Genomic DNA, 15,693 nt, shown 5'->3' with positions numbered 1-15,693 from the left:
ACCCATAGACTGGAGATTTGCAAATGTAACCCCAATTCACAAAGGAGGATCAAAGGCTGACACAAGTAATTGGAGGCACTGGTTAAAGAAGCACTGCAGGATCATCTAGACAAGAATTCAGTTATAGCTTAGACGCAGCATGGTTTTGTTAAGTGTAGGTCTTGCCTGACCAATTTGATTGGATACTATGATATAGTCACAAAAGAACTGGATGCAGGGAATAACTTTGATATTATATATTTGGATCTTAGAAAGGCTTTTGATACTGTTGCACATGGAAGACTGCTGCACAAATTGGAGCAGTGTGGCATTGGAGGCAAATTGCTGCTATGGATAAGGGGATGGTTGAGTGGCAGAAGACAGAGAGTGGTAATCAATGGACACTGCTCAACGTGGACTAATGTTATAAGTGGAGTTCCTGAGGGTTCAGTGTTGGGTCCGTTGTTGTTTTCGGTGTTTATGAATGATATTGATGATGGGATATCAAGTTTAATGTCCAAGTTTGCAGATGATACAAAGGTTGGAAGGGTTGTTAAGAACACTACTGACGCTATGCTGCTGCAACAGGATCTGGAAAGGTTGAACAGATGGGCTGAGAGGTGGCAAATGAAGTTTAACATTGACAAATGTAAAGTACTACATATGGGAAACAGTAACCCCAGAGCAACGTATCAACTCTGCGGTACTACACTGACAGTGGTGGAGAATGAAAAGGACCTGGGGGTAATTGTGCAGGCAAATATGAAGTTCTCTGAGCAGTGCAGACGAGCTGCAAGAGTAGCTCATGGTGTCTTGTCAATGATATACAGGAATTTATCTAGCAGGGATAAGGAGGTGATTATTCCCTTGTATAAGGCAATGGTTAGGCCACATCTTGAGTACTGTATACAGGTCTGGAGGCCTCATTTCAAGAAGGATGTAGAACTGCTATAACGGGTACAGAGAAGGGCAACAAGATTAGTGAATGGAACAAAGGGTTGCTCTTACGAAGAAAGGCTTAAGTTTTGTAAATTACAGAGTCTGGAGACTAGGCACCGGCGAGGTGATCTGATAGAGGTGTATAAGGCTTTGAATGGTTTGAGCATGCTCAATGCCAATGGGATTCTTCATCTTGCTCAGAATAATCACCTCAGAGGGCATAAATTCAAATTGAGGAAGGACGGATGTCGGATAGATGTGCGGAAATTTGCCTTTGGCCAGCAGGTGGTTGGTTGGTGGAACCGACTTCCATCACTTGTTGTTGAAGTTCATAGCCTAAACAAATTTAAAGCTCGACTGGACAGGTATTTCGAACGAACGGAGGGTTGAAATGGGAGTGGTGTGTGTTTTTTTTTTTTTTTTTTGGCTGATGCTGAATAAGCTTGCTTTCTTGCATCATATGCCTCTACCAATGCTAATGCTAAAACAATCATCCAATAAATTCACAAAAGCCTTTCTAGTGTGTGAGTGACCAACCCACAAATTCCAGTCAATATCTGGGAAATCAAAATCCCCCATTATAAGACTCTCTGATTTACTGGCCCACTCTATTTCCCTGTACAGTTCCTTATTATACTCATCAGAGTCATTAGGGATATAACACACTCCTACTCTCGATTTTGATTTCCAAATGCTTATGTCACACCAAACTGACTCGACATTGCACTGTCCAGCAATGTCGACTGGCTTCACTTCCTTCGATTTTATGTGTTTCTTAACTAATAGTATAACCCCTCCTCCCTTCCTATCTTGTCTATCCTTCCTGTACATATTGTACTCCCCAAATTCCAGATCTGCATTCCTTATATCTGTGTGACACCACGTCTCTGAAATCCGAACAATATCTGCCTTTGATGTTCTGAGCAATACCTCAAATTCATCAAATTTATTTACCAAACTCCTAGCTTTGGTGTACATGCAAGTATACATGCACCTGTTCCTATTCTTAGCTAGACTAACACAACCCATGTGTTCTGCATCTTGTTTTCCAGGCTGCTGCTCATTCCAATAGAAGCAGTGCAAGAATCACTTTCACCTCTGCCAGTGGCTACTGTTAATCTATTAGTCCTTGTACCCCCCCCAAGCTAGCAGTAATAGTATAGTTCATCATACTATTACTTTTGTGTTCACCATATTGAGCATGAGAGGTATTATAATCTATGGTACTTAGTACTGTGCTGTACATTAGCTGCAGGTTCAGAAGATGAAAGAATTTTTAAAATACAGTTCAGAAGATGATGGAATTTTTAAAATACAATAAAATAAATTATATTTAATTATGTAATTTATTTTATATAAAAGTAATTTAATTTATTTTATTGCATTTTAAAAATTCCATATTGTATGGTACAGACGGTTACCTTTTTTTATCAGTTTTATCCAGTGTAATTATCATTCTCTTTAATTTTATTTGTATCATTATTATTTTAAAACAACACAACGCTAATTTATTTAATAACGGTTAGTATTAGTATTGGCCACATGGTGCAAGAAATCCTATGGCTTATGCTGCACCAGCCAAAAAAAAAAAAAAAAAAAAAAAAAAAACCCGAACAAAATGATGATAAAAAAAAAATAAAACAAATAAATAATAAAAATTAAATAAAAAAAAAAAAGAAAATTAAACCTATCATCCTATGCGATTCTCTGACCCGAAGGTACTATCCAGATGACCTTTGAATTTCCTCAAACTGTCAGCCTCCACCACCCATGTAGGCAACTTATTCCAGTAATTTATAACTCGTTGGCTAAAATAAAACTTCCTGCAGTCCAGTCTAAATATTTCTTCCCATAACTTTAATTTATGTCCGCTAGTTCTAGCATCATTTATAATCTTGAAAATTTCGTCCTCACTCATTTTACTGATGCCTTTCAGAGCCTTAAACACCTCAATCAAATCTCCTCTAAGGTGTCTAGTTTCCAAACTCTGCAACCCACATATTCGAAGTCTTTCTTCTAAGGACGCCCTTTTGCCAATCTCACCAGGCGGGTGACCCGTCTTTGCACCCTTTCAAGAAGCTCGATATCTTTCTTTAGGTGCAGTCCCCATACTTGAACACAGTATTCCAAGTGTGGTCTAACAAAAGCCTTATATAATGGGATTTATCACGTCTCTATCTCTACTTGCAAAAGTTTGATAGATCATCGATAGGACACCATGGGCCTTCCTTGAAACCTGTTTACAATGCTCAGAGAATTTCATATCTGTCCATAACGTAACACCCAAGTCCCTTTCCTCCAGTACTGAGTTTAGTTGAACTCCACCAAGTGAATAAGTTATTTTGGGATTACTGTTTCCCAGGTGTAATACCTTACACTTTGTTGGATTAAAGCATAGCTGCCATTTTTCTGACCATTCCTGAAGTCTATCTAGGTCTCTCTGAAGAAGCTCAGCTTGACAGTGATCATTAACTACTCTACCAATTTTTACACCATCTGCAAATTTAGACATCACGCCCTCTATCCCTTCATCAATGACATTTATGAAAATTAAAAACAACAATGGTCCTAATACTGATCCTAGGGGAACCCCACTTCTTACATCAACCCAATCTGAGGAATATCCATTTATCACAACTCTCTGCCTACTGCCCTAAAGCCATCCTGCTATCCATCTAAGGATTTTCACAGTGATTCCAACCTGTTCCAGTTGATAAAGCAACCACTCATGTGGGACTGACTCAAAAGTTTTGCTGAAATCTAAATAAACAATGTCGAAATTATTCCCTAAATCCAGCTCGTGAGTGACCCCTTCCAAATAGCAAATCAGATTTGTTAAACACGATTTTCCCCTTTACAAAACCATGCTGAGTATCCTTGAGAATTTCAATTCTATCCAAATGATCCTGAATTCCACCCTTGATCATTGCCCCCATGATTTTCCCTACCATTGAAGTCAGACTGACAGGTCGATAATTTCCCACTTCACTTTTAGAGCCACCCTTATGTATGGGAGATACATTTGCATTTTTCCAATCCAAGGGAATCTCCCCAGAGTCTAGTGATGCTCGCATAATTAGCCTCAATGGTTCAATGCACTCGCTTGCCGCCTCCCTTAAGATTATAGGGTATATGCCATCAACTCCAGGAGCTTACTTGTCTGTAGGCTCGAAAGTTTTTTCATTAAATGATCTTGCGAAATTTCAGTATCATTAATTACATATTTTTTAACTTCGCTGCCACAAGTTCCCATTGCCACAAAAAGTTTTTCATTTGTAAATATCGATGCAAAATAACTCGAGTTCATCTGCAATGGCAGCTGGTGTTTTTAATAACATCGCCTTTCCTTTACATAAAGGTCCGATCTGGTTTGTCCTGCTCTTCTTGGCATTTCTGTATGTGAAGAATTCCTTATCCCACCCTCTTTGCTCTGTTTGCTAGTGATTTCTCATAAACTGCCTTTGCCTGTCGAACCTTTTCTGTGGCTCTATTACAGATCACCTTGTAGCTGTTATAGGCTTCAGGACTTTTTATTGCTCTGTAACCTTTCCATGCCACCTTTTTCTGCTCAAGTAATGTGGCAATTTCACTATTCATCCAACTTGGAACCCTCCTCATTGAGTATTTTTTTAATGGTATATACACATTCAAGGCATCTATGATTAATGTTTTAAAATCATACCACAGTTCAAATGTGTTCATTCTCTGCGCGATATCTACCCAGTTAATAGAGGCCATGTAGTAGCTTAAGACATCGTAATTTCCTTTTCTGAAATTAAAACCCATTCCTTTGCCTTTTACTGCTGCTATCTCTCTCATCATCATCCACCATAGAACTCCGTGATCACTTCCTGCTATTGGTTCCTCGACTGCAGCCCTGTTATGTCACCTGATTCATGGGTGATGATGAGGTTTAGGATATTCTTTTCCCTAGTACTTTCCCTGACATGTTGATACAAATAGCAGTTATCTAGTTGATTTAAAAAATTTTGTTCCCCATGTCGAGTTTCCTTCCGATTTACTCCAATCAATTAGAGGCAAATTGAAATCAACCATAATAAGACACTGACGCTTACATGCCCATTCCATTTGCATGTAGAGGCTTTTATCATAATCTTTACAATCACCTGGTCTGTAGATTACTCCTACTCGCCTTGGTTTCCAACTATACCTTTGTTTCCAACTATCTCACACCATACAGATTCTATACTAGCATGTGAAACGTCTGAATCCAGGAAAGCTATCGTCGCACTCAGGCTGCTTCTGATAAGAAGCATTACCCCACCACCCCTTCTATCTACCCTATCCTTCCTAAATACATTATACAAGCCATACTGAAACTCACCATCCCCAATTTCCAGGCAGCACCACGTCTCCGTAAGCTCTATTATGTCCGCGTTACTTGTTTTAACCAGTAGTTCGAATTTGCTCATTTCATTGACGACACTTCTAACATTATTGTATAAACAATTAAGACTTACTGTTCTTGTATATTTAACAACCCTAACACAACCCTTGAAGTTTTTTAGGCTCTCTTCCCTGGCATTAGCTACCTGCTCATGTGAAACGTTTCTACCCCCAGAACATCTAGATAATATGTCCAGTTGGGGTAACAGATAAGAACTCTTAAGGTTATTGTGAATATGAATATTCCCAACCCCAGAGTCCTATTTGAAGATTCATAATGAAATACTTACAGCAAGACACGAGAAAAAATGGATCTCCTTTCTAAAATTACAGAGACCACAATTTGTGGGTATGAACCAAGCAGATTCCATGAAAGGTGAATTGGCAAGCAACCTTTCAAAAATTTCCTCCATTAAAGGCCTTAATTACTGTGTGACTCCAAAAAGGTCCCATACAAGGAATATGAAATAAAAGTCCAAACAGATTTACATAGCCAGAGCAATATAAAAAAAACTATTTAAGCAAATAAATAAAAAACCTAATCTTTTTGCCCTTTGTGAACTATGCCCAGGCCCTTTTTGTCCCCTCCACTTTGTGAACTGGGAATAGAGTTAAAAATTTCTGTTCCTTTGCCTCAATCAAAGGTTGGTCTCATAATTATGAAGATAATTACTTTTATCTTCAACAATTGCTCTTTCATTTACCTCTCTGTTATCACAAAATCATTTAGTTCTCTGTTAAAATATGGTACACTTCTGGCATCCCCATCCATAACTGATCATCAAATGTGAAAGTGGATGCAAAATATATAATCAGTTTGTCGGCAACTTAAAAAGCAGCATCAATGGTTATTAGCATCCACATCTAATGAAACAATGATTAATTCCTTTCCTTCTAGTGTTATGATATGTAAGGAGTCTCTTCTACTTTTAATTGTTTTACAGAAACCTCCCATATTCTGCCTAATCATTTTTGTAACTTGATTGCACACTAATTTTTACCTATTATAGTAAGTATGTTTAGTATCTGAGTAATTAGCTTAACTACTGTTCCAAGGAAAATAATGGAGTCTCTAGTTAAAGAAGTAATGCAAGTATACTGCAGTCATAAATGCAGTCATGGATTTGTTAACGGAAGATCTTGTCTCACCAACCTGATAGGATACTATGATGCAGTAACAAAGAAACTGGCTGCAAAAAATAATTCTGATATCACATACTGGAATTCGCAAAAGCTTTTGATACTGATGCTTATAAAAGACTGCTGTACAAATTGGAGATGTGTGGCATTAAGGGAAAAGTACTGCTCTATATAAAGGAATGGTTGAGAGGGTGAAGATGAAGTTATTTATGAATTAATATTATTAGTAGAGTCACCTAGCGTTCAGTGCTGGGCACAATGTTGTTTTCTACATTTATTAATGATACTATCATCGAAATCTGCAGATGATACAAAGGTTGACAGGGTGGTTAATGACAGTAATCAGGGTAAGTTACTGCAATGAGATCAAAAATAATTAGGCAGATAGATTGAGAAACAGCAGTTGAAGTTTAACATTGACAAATGCAAGGTACTGCATATGGGTAGCACTAATCCCTGATTAATGTACTAACTGCGTGGTGCTCAGGGTACTATAAAATGAAGACCTGGGGGTAACTGTGCAGTTGGATGTGATCTTTCAGCAATGGAAACAGCCTGCCAGGACAGTTCATGGGATTTTGTCAATGATATACAGGTTGGTTGGCTAGCTGATTGGGGATTTATTTGGCGCATCAGTATCTATGCGCCATGATATACAGGAATTTTGCTATCAGGGATAAGAAGGTGATTATCCCATTGCATAAGGCAATAAGCCAAGTCACATCTTGAGTATTTCATACAGGTCTGGAGGCCTTATTTTAGGAAGGATGTACATCTACTGGAACAGGTGCAGAGAAGGGCAATGAGACTGGTGAGGAAAACAAAAGAGTGTTCTTACCAAGAAGTGCTTCAGTTCTGAAAATTGCATCATCTGAGGACTAGGCACTGCATGGTGATCCATTAAGATGTTTAAGGCTTTGAATGGATTGAACAAGCTCAATGCTGATGACTTTCTTCTTTTGCTCAGACTACACATGAGGGACATAAATTCAAATTGAGGAACAATTGTTGCAGGATAGATGTGCAGAGGTTTGCCTTCAGCCAATATTATTGGAACAAGTGAGGTGGATGGTTCTTTTTTGGCTGATGCTTTATAATCTTGCTTTCTTTCTTGCATCATATGCCTCTACTACTAACAATAATAATATCACCTGATATTATATCATCCCATGTATTATTCACTGCCATGAGTTTCATTAGCCATCTATTTAGTTCTAATCCTTGAACTGTATCTCTTACTTAGTACAAAAGTACTAGTAGCTTCAATAATTACTAACCTGAATTCTTTTAATTCAGAATTTAGTGTTGGTAACATCATCAGTCGGTCCCACTAAATAGATTTTAAAAACTGTCTGAGACCACTGTATTCGGCATTAAGAAAAAGTCCTTTCCTTTGCTTTTAACAGTTGCTACATCTTTAAGAAAATCCCACATCAATGCACTGTAATCACTGACATCTAGTTATGCTTTTATCTGCAGGTTTTTAATGCATGAAGTGTCACTGCTGATAATCAGATCAAGAGTATTGCTTTTTCTTGTTGCCTGTCTAACATGCTGAATTATTGAATAAATCCACTTTTGTGGATTCATTCAATACACAAACATTCACATCGATATCTGGAAAGAGAAAATCTCACTTTTATGACAACTGATTTACTGGTCCACTCCACTTGATTTGTCTCTGTAGTTTTGCTATACTCATCACAGTCATTAGGCCTATAACACTTCAATTCTCATTTTTGTTTTCCTTGTGCTTATGTCACAATAAACTTACTCCACATTCAGTGGCCAACCATGTCAACTGGATGCACTGTCAGAGATTTTATGTGCTCCTTAACTAAGAGTTAGGCTCCTTAATTTAACTTAACCTCTACTCATGTTCTTTCTATACACATTGTATTCCTCATATTTAAATTCTGTATCCCTTATGTTTGAGTGACACCATGTCTCCGATATCCCTACAATGTCTGCATTTCATGACTTATCCAATACTTCAAATTTATTTACTATCCTGCAACTAAGTATACTCTTGGTGAATGTTACACAGCACACAGCCCATGTATTTGCTCATTCCATTAGATCCTTTAATAGCTTTCCAGGTTTCTGCATATCCCAGTAGAAACAGAGAATCACTTACACCTTTGCCTGTGCTTTTTGTGGCTTTTCAGAATGTTATGAAGAAAGAGGGGAAAAATACGGTATTTTTCTAAGAGGTGCCTCTTACAAATGTGGAGTCTTTTTTTTAGGCCAAGTATGAATGTCTATGCCATATTAGCATTAACATGAATGTCATTCATGTCAATGCTAATATGACTTATTAACTGTAAATTCTTATAACCATTCAGGTGTTTGGGGACATGTAAGGGATTACTTCTTATATTGCATGTGCAGATTCATGTTCACCAAGGAATCTGTTTCAAGTAATCAGGAAGGAAAGATGGAAAATCTTATGTGTGACTGACTAGAAGGGGGGGGGGACCACTGAACAGTTGTTATTCCCCTGTACTAGAAGCATTAGCAATCAGGACATATTTTTCTTTCACATATTTCTACGCCTATGGAGTCTGAACAGCAGAACAATCTTTATTACACATTATTATTACAATATAGGTGAGATAGTGATTTTTATGTCTTTTCCAATTTCTTTGATAGAACATGGCTTTTATCAGTCATAATAATTATTAACTTAAAATTATTTCACTGGATTTGCTATTTAAAACATGTTTCCTCCCAATCCCAACATAAATGCACCCATCCAGCTGCAATAAGCAAGCAAATGCTTCCCTTCCCCCTCATGATAGTAACTCAGTATTTGTCATTTAACACAAATACACAACTTCTTTTCCTATTTTTCCTCCTTTCCTAACCTAAACACAGAATTTGTCAGTTGATTTTTTAGATGACAAATCTAAAATGACAGATCCAAAGCCAATTAAAAATGTACACTATAAATGGAATAACCTTAATTCCTTAACGAAATGTCACTAAAAAGTCCTTTTTCTTTTTTTAAACATTAGCCACCTGGTCTAGGTGGCTAATCCCCAAACCATCAAAAACAAATATATAATTAAATAAAATGGATACATCTAATTCTTCCAAATGCTTACTTGCAAAATACCAGCTATCACGAGAACCCAGAGAAATGAGAACAACCTAGACATAAAAAATAAAATAAAATTCATAATTAATATAACAACTGTAATAGATATATGAATAAATGTAATCAGTTACTGCTTTTATTACATATATTATAATACTGTAGTATCAACAAAATTAAAATTTAGTTATGTCATCATCAACTGTAGCACTTATTGAATTAGGGTTATTTAGCTAATTTTAACAATAACCCAAATTATCCACTGTCCTGAATATTATGAAATATACCAGGCAAAATATTCACATAGTGGTTTGCTAAATAATAATGTTACTTGAAATTACTGTTTTTTTTGCAATTGGGTATGCAGTTTTCTTTCTCTCCGACCACTCACTGCAAGTGACAGCAGACAGCTTTCTGCCTTCTAACTTCACTGCTAAAGCTGGTATTCCCCAAGGTTCAGTTCTTTTTTCCACTCTTATATATTAATGACTTTCTGTTGACTCAAAATCCTATCCATAGTTTTGCTCGTGAAAGCACATTGCATTCCACCATCCAGTTTGAGAAACCTTGCCCTGCACAAACAGCTTCAACTTCTCGAGTATACACTACCAATTCCTTAAATCGTAATCTCCAAGCAGTTTGTTTGTTGTTTGTTATTTGGTTTTAGGAGCATTAGCAACTAAGGCCATATTGCTCCGGGATATGTGGTGGTCATTCTCTGACCTTTCCGCATCCTCTGTATTTGGTGGTCACGGGCTTGAACCTCGGTCTAATCAAGAAGCGTGTACTATGCACTGCTGTTCCTGACCACCTGGCTACGGAGGCGCCAGGGGAGCAAAGGGATAAAATAAGTGCCAATTGTTTGTTTGAATGTCATTTTTTTATAGTTTTCATTTCACTATTCCAGTTAAGAAAATTATGGAAAAATAATTTATTGTATATAAATGCCATTTGATTTTTGTGAATAAAAGCCTTTAAATCGGTGATCTTACTTACTAGTTACAACTAGTGTAGTGAAGGATGCAAATACAATATAATCTTAAATAATTCTTTATTAAATGTAAACTTACAAAACATAGATCAGCACTAGTAATTTCCTATTAATTTAAACCTTTTTGTGTCAAAGTTTCATCTATGCAAAGTAATCAAGTTAAAGAATGTAGCTGCAAATGATATCTGAAAAGTAATGTCTTTTTAACTCTTCTTTATTAACAGAAAGCTGTCCACTGCCTTAAACCAATGCCATATGTGTACACGAAATTTAAAAGTCTAAATACAAAATATATGAATCATTGACTCAGATAAATAAATCTACTTTAAATCAATTATCTGGCTTATCATAAATTGAATTATAACTACAGCTTGTCTTAGGCAGCATTCTTTACAAGTTTACAACAGCCTCTTTCCTCTAGGTGTTAATCTTGAAAAGTGGTCTATTACAGTCTCATGATCAATGTCATTAGCCATGAATATTTCAATGGACATCAGAGCAAGTCCTGACAACCTTTCTTCTGCCATAGCTGATCTTAAATATGACTTAACAAGCAGAAGTCTGCTGAAAGAAGTTTCAGCTGCAGCATTACTAATGGGCAGTGTCAAGTAAATTCTATACATTGTTGAAAGATTACAGTAGATAACACACAAATCATTTATAATTAAGAACTTCAGAACATTATTTATCTGGGAAGTTGGAAAGAAGGCACCAAGTAGAACAAAATTTATGATAGGGGAGCATTTGCTACCCCCCCCCCCACACCTGGCTACGCCACTGTCTCCAAGTAATTCTCAGTGGGGCAAAAATAACTTAGATAATTTCAATCTTTATAAAACTCGGTCCTGTCATATCTTTCAAAAGGGATTTTTCTGATCCTATGCTTATCTTCGACAACACTCAGATTTCTAGACAAGATGAGATACCTCTATTAGGGATTACCCTGACTTCTAAACTCTTAGCATAAGTACATCAAAAATATTGCTTCCTCTGTATTTAAAAAACTGGGTTTTCTCTTTCACTCTTAGTGTTACTTTTCTTCTGTACAAATCTCAAATCCATTATGGAATATTATTCTCACATTTGGGGCATGACCTCTCTCAGGCTTCAAGGCTGCATTCAAAAGAAGGCAGTTAGGTTAATTAATGAACCATCTCTTACAAAATCTCTCCACTCTTTGTCTCATAGACATTCTGTTTCTGTTGCATGCCTTTTCTATAGATACTTCCATGGGCACTGTTTTTCTGATTTGGCTTCTATAATTCCTTCTCCCCCTCTTTCAAACTGAATATGTGCCACAACCAGGAAGCATCCTTTTACTGTCCAACTTCATACTCGCAGAACCAACTTTTCTTCTTCCTCGTTTATTCTTCAACTTACACTTTCTGTAACAACATCCCTTCACACACATTTCCTGAAAATTACAATCTTGAAAAATTCAAGTCTAATGTCAACAAATATCTTCTTTCATCTTCTCAACCTTCAACTTGTGCACGACATTAAGTATTATAGGTTCAAATACCTTTTGTGTTTTCATTAAAAAAAAAAAATGAAATGCAATTTATTATTACTTAGCAATGCTTACTTTAAGAAACACTGCATTGTCAGAAATATTTTACTATAAACTTCAATAGTTTTCAATTAAACTAAATATTCAGTACTCACCCTGCACCCCAAGAACTGAAATCCTTTTTAGACTGGAAAGTGTACATTGTAAGAGCAACAGTAACACACAAAGTCAGAACAAATGCTTCTAACACTGCCAGCTGGTCATAAAATGTAACTAGTAATGAGAAAACAATTATTTTATTGCAAATTATTAAACAAACAATCCTACTCATCAATAAGGATTATGAATTTGAAATAAAATTATATGTCTTTAGCTAATTTTAAAAATTCAGCTGATCATTTTGCTCACTGGCTGAAATACTGGCATAATACCGGCATGACATTTGGGAACTGTGTTATTGTTCAACATTGGAGGTCACTGTGCTTACTTTTAGAAATCTGAATGGAATTCTTGTAGGCTTTTTCAATTTGAAATCTGAAAATGACTCCAAAGATCTTCTTGTTTTACTAGCATTAACATTAACTAATTTGTAATCGTCCTATTTGTATGATGTTTTATAAAAGAAAGAGTCTAATGCTGCTTTTCTACTTTAAAGATAGCAATGTCATTGAAGTTGAACTTCACTTCTTCAGTATTTTCATTAAATTTCATAGAAGTGTGTCAGGCCAAATCTTTCAGGTTGTAAAAATTGTCATGACTCATCTCTGCCACCTTGAAAGGGTTTCCTGTCTCTCTGGAAGTTGTAGTTAATGTAACATATTGTGATGGGACGAATACAGAATCAGACTTTAGCGATCTTTTAATATTTTTCTATATTAATGAGTGTACAGTCACCCTCATTTTGCATATGACCTACAACAAGAAATTTGTGCTTAATGGTTTTGATTCGAAAGTTCGCCACAGCATGCAAATTTGTTCTTCTGTTGTCCCCCACAGTTGTATGAATAAAAGATAATGTCAAGATCATCGGATTGGCAAGAAGCTGTTTTGTCTTCAAAATATGTTAGTAGGCAAGATCCTATTTCAGTGGAACCTTTTCCACCTTCACCTTATTGCCATATATGGCAATTTACGTCTAGTCCTTTTTTTTTGAAAAAACATCAATTCACCACAGCTTGAAGTTTTGCCTTCCATAACAGAACAGTCAATGATAAACTATTACAAGAAAAAAAAAAACAAGTGCCACAAAACAATGTAAACTATTTTGAGTAAAATAGTGGCTCAATAAAATAATGCCAACTGATATCATAGGCAAGAAGGTTCCATTAACACTGCAATACTGGCACAACTCAAAAAGGGTCACTGTTGCAAACAGACCACTCTCCATTCAGTCCCAAGGTCGGGCGCACACTGAAGAAGTGCCACTGTTGATGCTTCTTGATGCAGTAAAAATTAAAATGGCATAATGACACTTGTGCCAATTAGCGAGGAAATATTGAACTCACTTTGTACTGTTATTGCATAAATGTAGAGTCCACTATCCCAAATTCATTAGTTGTATTAACTAAAAATTAAAAATTTTTAGTTGTGCCACTATTGCAGCCAGTGAGCAATTTTGCCATTACATCTAAATAAGATGTCACCACATTATATGAAATTAAATTTATGTATTATTCTGTGAGTTTCTCCTAGAAATTCTGTATAGGTAGACATAAGATATTCAAAGTTTGAAGTACTACTCTAATTTTGTTATGTTTTATAAATTCTATGAGTATACACTATTAATCATTAATATTAAAACACTTCACCACTGTAATGTTAAACACAAAATTGCCATGCATATGGGGATAATGTTTTTAATTATTATTTTCATTTTATTTTTTTTTTTGCTATTATAATATCTCATCTGTGTACTTAAACCCATATGCAGAAAATGGAAAAATCAATTTTTCATATGATTTTTTTGTGAAACAATTCACACATCACAAGGCCTAACATAAATAATGTCATCTCTAGCCATGTTGACATTTACTAAGAGTTCAAGTTCTGCTTATCTTGTATGGGAAGGAGAGGGGTTGGGAAAGCACCATAAGTCCAATTTCAGAATACAAACTGGCAACAAGTGAAATGTTTTGTTTGACAAGCTTCTACAATAAATAAGTATAAACCAAAAAAGTAGTAATATGTGGACGAAATAGGACAAGACCCTGGATAACACCTTTATTATATGGGGTTTTTTTCCATATAAATTCAAAATAATACACTATCATATTTATATTAATGTACTTTTCAATTCTAATATAGTTTTACTCAAAATTTAAAAAAATGAAACACAAAAACAAATGTTCAATAAAGCAGTCTAATTATTTAGACCGCTAAAGGTAACACAACTAATAGATAATTAGGTAACTGCAAGAAAAATCATATTCATGTTCTATACACATATAGAAATACACGTATGGTGCAAATCACAGTGAGAAGCATCTGCCACCTTGCAGAGCTTGAAAGTAACAACAGTGGCAGTGTGTTAAATGGAAAGCAAATCTTGAGACAAAATCATAAAGGTTAAGGGACAAATGTCATATCTAATGGTGGTTAATGCATTAATTAACATAATTTATGAAAATTTATCAATCTCTGCAAACCTCCTTCAGTAGTGCAATTAAGGTTAAACAATTACAAACTTGAAAGTTTAGTCTTTACAGGGCTACATACTAAAGTCATAAATAATTATAGTAACATAGCTAGATAACTCAGTTTCATGGGAAAAAGCCAAAACAAATATGGGCTGAAGAGTTGGAAACAAAATTGGCTATAATGCTGTTTTCTGTTGTTTCTTCTTCATTGGGTTTGGAGGTCTTCTTTCTGCTATTTAGTTCTATTCATTATGTTCCCATACCAGTAAAATCATGTGCATTGCAAGGACAAAGGTGATAACTTTTAGGTACATTAGCATATATATATATATATATTTAGATAATGGCTTAAAGTTTAACATCAAATAAAATAAGAAAATAAATAAATATTAAGCTGTCATTAGAGGCAGCAAAATGCACATCCTCCACATGAAGCCCAGATATATCTGATAATTCAAAATAAAACAAAAATAAAATTAAAAACAAAAGCCAGTAGTATGGCAAAAAAGTAGAGGGAAAAAATTAACATAAAAATTACGTAAAATAAACCAAATGGGAAAGTAAAGTAATAAGACAAACAGTAGCTGATTGTACCCTATATAATTTAGCACTTTAAATCCAATTAATAAAACCGATGTCAAATTTAAAATAATGCCAATTATAATGATTTAGCGGTAACCCCCTTGAAGGTACCAGTTCCAAAAAACTGTGAAATATCACCAAAAAAGGGTTAAAAGAACTACTAAAAGCAAAACAAAATATCAAAATAACAGACTGACCATTATGCCCCATATTGACAGAGGACCACGAGGCCAATAATGGTCATGGAATCGCTGCATTTCAATCGCCAAACAAATCGTCGCAAAGGCGAAAATTATATATAAATGTGCCTTTGTCTTCATCATGTCTATCCATCTTTCTGGCTACGCATAACCCAACTCCTAGTGGATGGATTTCTATGAAATGTTATATTTGGCCCTATAAGCATTAGGTG

General features: G+C 35.6%; 1 protein-coding gene across 1 annotated transcript in view; it reads right to left on the bottom strand.

Moving 5' to 3' along the window:
• Positions 1 to 15,693, bottom strand: part of LOC150089103 (protein lifeguard 4-like) — a 113,071-nt gene that overhangs the window by 11,980 nt on the left and 85,398 nt on the right. Inside the window, exons 6-7 of the mRNA XM_090371061.1 lie at positions 12,219 to 12,336; positions 9,573 to 9,618 (exon numbers count right to left, since the gene is read on the bottom strand). Of these exons, the coding sequence (XP_090227187.1) occupies positions 9,573 to 9,618; positions 12,219 to 12,336 (164 nt within the window). The remainder of the gene's footprint in view (positions 1 to 9,572; positions 9,619 to 12,218; positions 12,337 to 15,693) is intronic.

This window comes from Mastigoproctus giganteus, chromosome 3, assembly GCF_048544385.1.
Source record: "Mastigoproctus giganteus isolate SK-2022 chromosome 3, ASM4854438v1, whole genome shotgun sequence".
NCBI lineage: Eukaryota > Metazoa > Arthropoda > Arachnida > Uropygi > Thelyphonidae > Mastigoproctus > Mastigoproctus giganteus.
This window is presented reverse-complemented; position numbering and strand designations above follow the sequence as displayed.